Source organism: Trichechus manatus, unplaced genomic scaffold (genome assembly GCF_000243295.1).
Source record: "Trichechus manatus latirostris isolate Lorelei unplaced genomic scaffold, TriManLat1.0 scaffold00162, whole genome shotgun sequence".
Classification (NCBI taxonomy): Eukaryota; Metazoa; Chordata; class Mammalia; order Sirenia; family Trichechidae; genus Trichechus; species Trichechus manatus.
This window is the reverse complement of record NW_004444098.1, coordinates 1,422,781-1,433,674: the sequence shown is the minus strand read 5'-3', so window position 1 is coordinate 1,433,674 and position 10,894 is coordinate 1,422,781. Positions and strand designations below refer to the sequence as shown.

The 10,894-nt window shown below is 39.0% G+C and overlaps 1 protein-coding gene across 5 annotated transcripts in view; it reads right to left on the bottom strand.

The window, feature by feature from the left end:
• FANCB (FA complementation group B) overlaps positions 1-10,894 on the bottom strand; it is a 345,837-nt gene that overhangs the window by 292,994 nt on the left and 41,949 nt on the right. The window contains exon 10 of one of the 5 annotated variants that reach the window (XM_023740694.1): positions 223-293. The exons of the other annotated variants lie outside the window; for them this stretch is intronic. Coding sequence (XP_023596462.1) covers positions 237-293 — 57 coding nt within the window. The 3' untranslated portion in view covers positions 223-236. Of the gene's footprint in view, positions 1-222; positions 294-10,894 lie in introns of those variants that run through there. 5 annotated transcript variants of the gene reach the window in all.

Sequence of the window (10,894 nt, the reverse complement as noted above, 5' to 3'; positions counted from 1 at the left end):
AAGTGTCTGTTCATTTCCTTTGCCCAGTTTTTAATAGGATTGTTTGTCTTTTTGTTGTAAAGGTGTTGGATTTTCTTGTAGATTATGGAGATTAGACCTTTGTCTGATTTGTACTGTCCAAAAATTTTTTCCCAGTCTGTAGGTTCTCCTTTGACGCATTATTATTTTTTAAAAGTCTTCTTTTGGATCTCTTAGTAATATTTAAATGTTTTCATTCAAGTCTTGCACATTTCTTGTTAAGAGTCCTTTTTTGTTAATGTAAATAGGATTTTTCTTTCTTGTATAGTTTCCTTCTGAAGATAACAGATTGAGTTTGTCAATATCTGAAAATGAGATTGCTCTTCATTACCTAAAAGTACTGGAAAAGCTACAGGGATGTGTCAGAAATACTGTTTTGAGTGTAGGGAAAGAAAATTGCTCTCCATTGGGTTCAGCCCACTTAATGAAAAACTATTTTCACAAACTGGGATAGATCCATTGAAGTTCAAATTACTTTTCTCTCTGAATTCTCCCAATTAATCCAAAATAGAAACCTGGAGTCATCCTTGACTGCTAATTCTTCCTCTGAGCATCAGAATCCCGCGTGTAGCTTTTAAAAATACTAATAGCCAGGCCCTACCCTTGACAATTCTGGTTCAGGAGGTCTAGGGCAAGGGTAGGCATATGTATGTATGTGTGTGTGCACACAAACACACATATTCAATTCTGCAGGTGATTCTGATTCCCATCACCTTTTAAGAACAATGAATAAATTAAAAACTAAGTCTGGTTGACCACATATCCTAAATATCTCTGCATTACATTTCTTCATCTTTACCTTTGCTAATTTAAATCAATACTTTACCATCTCTCGCCTAGACCACTCTAGCAATCTCCCCATTGCTTTTCCTGCATCAACTGTGTCTCTTATAATCCATCTGCCAAAGAGCTGACAAAGTCATTTACGTAAAATAAAAATTTGATTACGTCACTTGCCACCATAAAATCCTTCAAAACTTCCCATCTACGGTTCCTAAACATTGATCCACTGGTTAATGCCATTCCATACGTTTCCACTGGTGTGTTGCATAATGAGACTAAGGAAAAATAAAAACAATATGATTTTTCCACATAACCAAATTTATTTGATTTAAATGATTATTCTGTACAGGTAGTTCCCGACTTATGACGGGGTTCTGTTCAGATGACTCCGTTGTAAGTTGGTTCTGACATAAGTCGAATGCCTCATTTTTTTTTTAGTTTTCATTATTGCCTTTAATTATCAGTATCTTTATAAATCATAACATTGAACATCTGAGAATGATAACATCAGCAAATTATGCACTGCAACACTGTATGTAGTACATATTACTAATGATAAGATGTAAAAAGAAACAGACGGTCGTAAATGTGTTTCATCATAACTCAAATACGTTGTAAGTCAGGGACTACCTGTATTCTATGATTATGCATTTAGTATCAATACATTCTTTGCTTTATGAAATAATGGTGGCAAGTTTGCTGCTTTTTGATGTCCTTACCTGGCAAAACAAAAAAGTTGTCAATGCTATGCTGATATCCCCAATTTTAAAAATTACACCTACCCACGTGATTAAAAAGTCTGTGAACCACTGATTACAGAATCAAGTACAAGCTCCTTGAGGTGATATGGAAATCACACATTCCCCCCCACTCTGATGTTGACCCCTTACTTGAATAATTTCTTAAAACTACACTTCATTCATTAATGTTTTCTTTTTCAAAAAAGAAATTACAATATTAGTTAAGCACCTACTATGCGGGAGTCTCTAGGTGGTGCAGAACAGTTAATGCACTTGGCTGCTAACCAAAAAGTTGGTGGTTCAAGTTCACCCAGAGATGCTTCAAAAGAAAGAACTGGCAATCTACTTCCAAAAAACCAGTCATTCAAAACGCTATAGGCACAGTTCTACTCTGACACACAAGGTCACCATGAGTTGGAATTGACTCGACAGCAACTGCTTTATGTTCGAGCACTAAGCTAGGTGGGACACAAAAATGATAAAGATAAAAAATGTGCTCTGTCCATAAAGCAGTTTGAGTACTGAGGGTTCTACATTTTGAAGTCACAGCCATGACTTCAAATTGGGGTCAATTATAGTACCTATCTATAATTATTGTTAGCTATTAAATTATAATTATGATCAGTGGAAAGAAGTATAGAGTATTACATAAATGTATACCGGGGGGACTTGACCTCATCTTGGAGGGTCAGAGGTTTCCATTAGAAAGTGAATTATAAGCTGAAATCTGAAGGATGAATGGGCATTGAACTAGGTGAATGGGAGAAAAGTAGGGTTGGAATGAGAGCAGTATAGGCAATGGGAATAGAATGTGCAGTTTGAGGGAAGAAGCAAAATGCTGTGCTTGAAGAACTGATGGGATGTCTGTGACTAGAACCCACAGGGATGAGGCGTGCAATCCTAGCGAGCTCATGACATAGGCTAGATGATGCCATACCTTGTATACCACATAAGGGTTTTGATATTTATCCTAAAAGTAGTGGGAAGCCATTGAATGAACACTGGAACAATGGACAAATGATGGATTTTCATCAGTAGAGAAGTAAGCAAATTTGTGCTTTGACAAGATCATTGTGGCTATCTGGAGACAGGACTGGAAGAAAACAAGAGTAAGAATGAGGAGATAAGTTGGGAAAATGCTTAAATTGTCCAGGTAAGAAATAATGGTAGCATGGAGTATGGTAGCAATGAAGATAAAGAAAACTTGATAAAATTAAAAGATATGTAGGAGGAAGGAATAAGAGAATCTTATACTTTAACACTATCATCTGCTTATAGTCCGCTGTGATTGTGATGCTGTTTTATTTGTTGCCTTTTGAATGGCCTATCCTCCTTCGTCTACGATACACCTGTTGTTGTTTTTTTTAAAACTAATTTAATGGATAATAAATGGCTTTGTAAAAAATTTAAATAGCAGTAAACAGTAAATCATAAAAAGTCTCCCTCTCATAATCCAGGCCTAAGTCAATCAACATATGGTATTCAAATGGCCACAGGCATATTAGTTCAGGATTGATTGTCACTGAATGTGGGGCAATAAGACATGAGGGTAGATTTTCCTTTGGAAAAGAAGGTTCCTCATGCTTCAGTTAGCTCTCCCCTTCTACATGGAGTGGTGTGCAAGTGTGTACCCTGGAAGTGTTGCACCCCTTCTGTACTGTGATGGTTAAGATTGTATGTCAACCTGGCTAGGCCATGATTCTCAGTGTTTTGGCAGTTGTATAATGTTGTGATCACTTCCCTGTTGAAATCTGATATGTGATTCACCCCCATGATGAAATCTTTTGAGTAGTACCGGCGGGGGTGGGGCCTGTAGCAGCTCACCGCCCCCTTCAGCCTTCATCTCTCCGCCCTCTGCCGGCTACTTCCTTCCTGCTTGCCTTGCCAAGGTTTTTGGCTTGTTCTGGATCCAGCGGCTGCCTCTTGTCATCTCACCTCTGGTTCTTGGGACTTGAGCTAGCAGCTTATCTGTTGATCTTGGGATTAGTCGATCTTCACAGCCTGCGAGCAAGAGTCCTGCTCCCCAACCTTCCGATCTTGGGTTCACCAGCCCCTACAGCTACGTGAATCAGGAGAAACCTTGCGGTCTTGCCTGCTGATCTTGGAATTCGTCAACCTTCACAGCCTGTGAGCAGGGGCCCTGCTCTCTGATCTGCCGATCCTGGGTTCGCCAGCTTCTGGGAGAGGCCTCTACCCTGATCCATGGACTTGGGACATTTTAGCCTCTACAATCACGTGAGCTGTTTCCTTGATATAAATCTATCTATCTATATATATATATTTATATACTTTACTGGTTTTGCTTCTCTAGAGAATCCAGCCTAAGACATGTACCATGTGGGGAGCCAATGTTAGAATGAAGCTGAGACCATACTTGATAGCCTGCTGAGCTGCTGAATCAAAAGGACTCAAGCTTGAACACTTCCCACCTGTTACAATAACAATAACCATTATGTCTCCTTCACTGGTAAATTTGTTTTGAATTGGATTTTCTTTCTGTTTAAGTCCTAATGGATAACAGGTGTCATTACAATCATACAATCATCACTTCTCCATGTTTCAGAGTAATTTTTCATTTTTAGGAATTAAAGATACTCTTCCACAATGATTATGAACATAAGTCATGGGGGATAACTTAAGTTGGAAAATGTCAAAGAGAAAGTAAAAGTAAGCTTATGTATCTTTTACTTTTACTTTCATTACCAAAGATGTTGGAACACTGATAATGCAGGGCAATACTTTTGTGCAAAATGGATGCACCATGCTAGCAAAGATACATACACAAAAAATACCTTCTATTTATCCATCCAGAAAACACATCAGACTGTGAGGACTTTTTGGTTTAACAAGGGCTATTTTTGAAAACTTGAATTTTCCCAACATAAAAGCCTCGACAATGCCAGAGGGCTGTTTATCACCTTGCCTCTCAAAGTGCGGTCCATGGACTAGCAGTATCACCTCAGTACCCACTCCAGAACTACTGAATCTGAATCTACAGTTGAACAACCTCCCCAGGTGATTTGTATGCACATAAAAGTTTGAGAGGCCCTGGCATATCACATCGTTAAGAAAAAAATGCCACTGACAAAGAAAAATCTATGTACCTGTGTTCCCTGAAATAGTCAAACTTATTTGCAGCTTTTGTTAAGCAGTGGTTCTCAACCCTGACTGTGCATCAGAATCACCCGGGGAGCTCTTAAGCTAATGCCAACGCCTAAGCTATGCCAAATGAAGCAGAATCTTTGGAGGTGAAGCTTAGGATCAAAGAAAGATTAAGAGGCCCTAGGAGTCCCCCGGTGGCGCAAACAATTACGTGCTCGGCTACTAACTGAAAGGTTGGCAGTTTGAATCCATTCAGAGGTGCCTCGAAAGAAAAGCCTAGTGATCTATTTCTGAAAGTTCACAGCCATTGAAAGCCTTATGGAGCACAGTTCCACTCTAACACACATGGGTTCACCAGTCGGAATCAACTCAATGGCAACTGGTTTAAGGGGATTCTTAGGTACAGCTGTGGCCAGGGGCCTAACTACGGAAAATAGAACCTAGGGCAATTAATGTTAAATTACTGAATGATCTCTCACAGCTGGCGATGGAAACTGTGTGGCCAATAGAAACTGTTAATTGGTGCCCCACCTCAAGGTGTGCCCAGGGCATATGCCCTCCTCCCAATTAGACCTCTGGCTGTGGCTGAGAATTACTGGTGTAGAGCAGTGGAATTATCTGGAAGGCTAACTGAACACAGATTGCAGGCCCCACCCTCAGCTTCTGACTCAGTAGGTGTGGAGTGGGGTCCTAGGATTTGCATTTCTAACAATGTAAGATGCTGCTGCTGTTGGTCCCAGGACCACACTTTGAGAGCTACTGATGTAGAGAAAGCAAGCTGATTGAATTAAAAACTCAAAAGGCTGCCCAGGGTCCCTCAAAAGGCAAAATAATTCAGATAATCAATTTAAGGAAGTTTTTGTTTGCTTTAAAGTGCATGGATACACTATTTTAATTTTCAGAACAAATTTTATTTCTAAAGGGTCTTGAGTATACTATCTTAACTATCGTATAGGTTTAACAATGTAATAAAAATAATTTTTCAATCATTAAGTATTTCAAAATCCTATGATTTAAATTATTCTAGGCCCCTTTTTAATGCCCAAAGTGCTCTGGTTTGAACTTTCTTTGTGCATACATTTCAGTCAGGGCCTTTCTCCTTGGGGCAGCAACAGGCCTGGAGTACAATCCCTAAATCATCAGGAAAAACACCATTATAATATCCCTTTAATCTCACAACCACTTCCATCATAAATATCTTTAGCTTTTATCAGATTCCCAAAGTGTCCTGTTACCCAAAATTCAATTAACTCCTGCTCTAAGATGGCATCCCTACTGGGTATTAAAAAAATTAAAAAAAAAAAAAACCCGCTGCGGTCGAGTCGATTCCAACTCACAGTGACCCTACAGGACAGAGTAGAACTGCCCATAGGGTTTCCAAGGTGCGGCTGGTGGATTTGAACTGCCAACCTTTTCGTTAGCAGCCACAGCTCTTAACCACTGCGCCACCAGGGTTCCTTACTGGGTATAGTGCCCTCTAAGTGTGTTCCCACAGAGCCCCAGGAATACTTTTAATAATTACCTCAGTTTAGTAGAAAAATCTATGCTGCCGCCTCTCTCAAGACTGCAACTTTTTGAAAGCTGAGAGGAGTCTTATTTATCTTTATATCTCCAGAACCTAGTGCTTTGTACAACGATGTATTCAATAAAACCTCAATAAACACATGACTGAATGAAAGAGCTCTATCTCCTCTTCCATTTCATATACCACTGATGTTTTGAAAGAGATGAAATGTTTTTTACAGGCACATCATTTGGAAGGATTACATCATTTGGAAGCAAAGGGTGAAAAAACAAATCAGTCTTTTTCTTCTCAAATGATGCAGTACTCACAGAATAAAGATGTAAACGTTCTCTGGGCTAGACCGCTCACATCTTTTCCTGGAATTCAGAGCCCTCTACTACAGTGATTCCCAGCCAATGACAAAGACTTCAGAGAATCTCAAGACTTCCTAGAGATGTTTCAGAGAAGATACATAAGGGTAGAGAACTGACACTTTCATTTAAGAACCCCCAAAATATGAATGACTTATGGTAAATCCGATAATTCTGGAGAGTAAGGATTCAAAGAAAGACAATTGAAAAGGAAATAGGGAAGAAACTCAGGTTATTTCAATATAGTTGAAGGGACGTAGTCAAAGAGATAAAATTCAGGTGAGGTCATCAATCAACTCAAAGAGCTTGCCCATTACAGGATTTAGGATAACAAGGCTGACATTTCCCCAACTGTTTCAAATATTATATTAACAGATTTATACTTTTATTGAATTATGTATTTCTTCTTATCTTCCTGTTTTTAAAAAAAAATTTATCATGTTCTAGGTGAAAGTTTACAGAACAAATTAGTTTCCCATTCAACAAATTGTACACAAAGTGTGCCATAACATTGGTTGTACGGTGTTAACACTCTCCCCATTTCCACCCCAGGTTCCCCGTTTCCTTTCGTCTGGTTTTCCTACCCCTTCCTGCCTTCTCATCTTTACTTTTGGGCAAATGTTGCCCTTTTGGTCTCATACGATTGCTTGTTCTATGGAGCACATTCTTTTCAGGTGTTATCTATTTTATAGGCCTGTCTATTGCTTCGCAGGAAGTTGGTTTCCGGGAATGGCTGCAGTTCCAAGTCAGAGGGGTGACTTAGGGCCATAGTCTTGGTGGTTCCTCCAGTCTCTATCAGGCCAGTAAGTCTGGTCTTTTTTTATGAATTTGATTTTTTGTTCTACATTTTTCTCCCGCTCTGTCTAGGACCCTCTACTGTGATCCCGGTCAAAGCAGTCGGTAGAGGTAGCTTGGCACCATCTAGTTCTTCCTGTCTCGTGGTCTTGTAGGCTGTGATGCATATGGTCTGGTAGTCCTTTGGACTAATTGCTCCCTTGAATCTTTGGTTGTCTTCACTCTCCTTTACTCTGTATGGAAAGAGACCACTAGTTGTATCTTGGATGGCTGCTTGCAAGCTTTTAAGACCCCAGACGCTACTCACCCAAGTAGGATGTAAAACATTGTTTTTATGCAATGTTAGGCCAATTGACGTAGATGTCGTGAGTCTATGGTCCTCAGCCTTCAAGCCTAGTATCTTCATCCCGGGAGGTGTTCAGTTATGCATAAGAAGTTTCCATGACTGTGCCCTTTGTGTGTTCTATTGTCTACAATAGTATACATGCAACATCTACAAATATGTTTGTAGAGATATCCATACCCTAACCTATATCCGCAGGTGTGCTCCCTATGCCATCCCATGCGTCTTTAGCATACCTATCTACCCATGTATCCCTTTTTAAATTATTGTTTAATACTGTTGTTGCAGGATTGTGTTATAGTAATTGCCATAGGTGCCCTTTGTTCTTGTGTTCCTTTCAGTGTCTTCCTTTGCCTTTGTCATGTTGTGCTGACTTCCCCCATATAGTACACTGCCTTTCCCTTCACAAATGTTACCATGTATCTTCTATCTACTTAGTAATTTGCACTCCCTCCCCCTCCCTTTCCTGGTAACCATTAAAGATTTTTTTTTTCTGTGTGTAAACCTTTTCTTGTTTTTTTCTTATAATAGTGGTCTCATACAGTATTTGTCCTTTTGTGACTGGCTTATTTCATTTGGCATAATGTCCTCCAAATTCATCCATGTTGTGAGATGTTTCACTGATTTGTCTTATTCTTTACTGTTGCATAGTATTCCACTGTGTGTATGTACCACAGTTTGTTTATCCATTCATCTGTTGACGGGTACTTAGGTTGTTTCCATCTTTTTGCTATTTGAATAATGCTGCAATGAACATGAGTGTGCATTTCTAGCCATGTCACAGCTCTTATTTCTCTAGGGTATAATCCTTTCTTGTTTTAGCAATAAGGGCATTTGTTAATATAAAATTGTCAGAGCATGACAGTGTTTTATTAAGAAATTGCTTTCTAAGCAGAATAGCATAGTGGCAACAGAGCAAACTTCTGGAGCTAGACTGGATTTGAACCTTGGTTCTGTTCCTTACTAGCTATGAGACCTTGGGTACACTACTCAAACTGTCTGTGCCTCAGTTTCTTCATCTATAATTAATGCTTAATAGTACACATCTTACAGTAGCATTGTCCAATAGAATTTTCTGTGCCTGTGGAAATGTTCTATTCTGCACTGTCCAAATGGTAGCCATTAGCCACATGTGGCTACTGAGCACTTGAAATGTGGCTAGTGCAACTGAGGAACTGAATTTTTAATTTTATTTAATCTTTATTGACTTAAATGTAAATTTAAAACGCCATATGTGACTAGCTGCTAACATCTTGGAAAGCAGTTTTACATGGTTCTAAGAATCATATGTGCTAAGCATTCAGGTTAATGCCTAGCACATAGTAATCAGTAAATGTTAGCTAACAATATTACCCAGTGTGCCCTGTCATAGAAAATTGTGTATTCTTCAACTCTTTTCCTAAATCTTGCAGATAATTCTTTTCCCTACTTTTTATAGTTACTGGCTATTTCTCTCCCCCTTCCAGGTGGCAATGGCTTCAGGAAACACCACACTAGTCTGCACGCCAACCCCCACCTCCCCTTCCTGGGACCAACACATGTACTGCATGCTCACATTAAGATTTGTAGATTACTAAGAACAGATTTGGTCTTGGCTCTCTTCAAACGTCGCTCCCCAGTTCCCCAATGCTTTTACTACATTTTTCAGAATCTCTCAACAAGTCTTGGAGCATATTAACTTCCTGTTTGGATAACTTGTAAGAGGTGTTTTATTATTACACTTGACATAATCAAATTACTCAGTCATTCTGAACCTTTGTGGAGACTAGAAATCTATGTGGAGACTAAAACAAAATGTGGAAACTGAGGACAACATTTCTGCCAACTACGGAGAACATGGCGAAACCTGGGCTTAGAAAGCAAATGTTTAAGATAATAAGTAACCCAAACCTTAGAGATAATAACTAGCTTGTTTCTTTAAGTTTGCGGGTAATGAGCCCTCTTAGAATAGCTCTACATTCCAGACAAGCTGGCGTCAGCAGGCATTGACCCTTCAGACCTGTGTCATTTGTCTTCTTAGCTAAACACAATTCTGAGGAAGAAAGAATTTCAAGAGACATTTTAATGAATATCTGAAAGACTCATTGAAACCCCTTGGAACTCCCTGGCTTTCTTTGTTCCTTGGACTATAAAAACTTCATATTGCCTCATCTTAAGTACAACACCCAGTTTCATGCTGTGTGTTGTCTGATTTGTAAATTGTATGATCGAATAATAAATCTCTAGTATTGTTTTTAACATTGCTTCCATTCTCAGAAATCCTTTTACACTTAAAACGTCAGGCTCACAAAAACTACACTAAAAATTACCATCATTCTGTTTTTAATGACGTTAGAATAAAGTTAGAAAGGACTACCTATCACTCGCTAGTATACATTTAAAAAAAGATCATTCACGTTCTAGCTTGTCTGTTGTCTTTTAAAAGGCTACAAGCTCCAAATTAATAACACTATGCATCCCTTTTAATACAGCAATACTATAGCCCCAGAACAGTTCCATAATGTCAACTCAGTTTTTTCTAGCACGAAGACTCCTAGAACAATCAAATTTGATAAAGATTTGTTCCTCAACTATGTACTAGAGAGGACATACCTGAGAATATGACAATTGTTAGAAGAAAAACATATTAAAAGAAAATTTTGTGTCTGAAAGCTGTGAGGGCTCTGTTCCAAAACAAACCTAGTTTTCAATGCAGTAGTATGGACTTGGGAGGACCATGTTTTTGAGGGGAGTCTCAGATTAGTGACCAGTGTAGGGGTCAGAGGAACATGCTTACAGCTACAAGGCGACAAATTTATCAAGGGAATGGAGCATGCTTTCACTTCCTCAAACTTTGGCTTTTCAGTTTCTAGTAAGTAGAAAAACTATACTGTAAACTTCGACAACAACAAAAAGACAAATAACCCAATCATAAAATGGGCAAAGAACCTGAATAGACATTTCACCAAAGAGGACATTGAAATGGTCACCAAACACATGAAAAGTTGCTCAATGAAATTAGCCAAATCAAAACCACAATGAGACACCACTTCACTCCCACTAGGATAGACAAAAATTTTTTAAAAATGTACGCGAGAGGAGTTCCGGCAAAATGACGCTCTAGGCAGAAGCACCACGCCGTCCCTCCACAGCAAAGATCTGAAAAACTAAGTCAAACAGAGAATACAACAATCCTGAAACCCTAAAACATCAAATGAAGAGATAAAGAACTCAGCCAAGCACCAAATGGAGTGAGAAG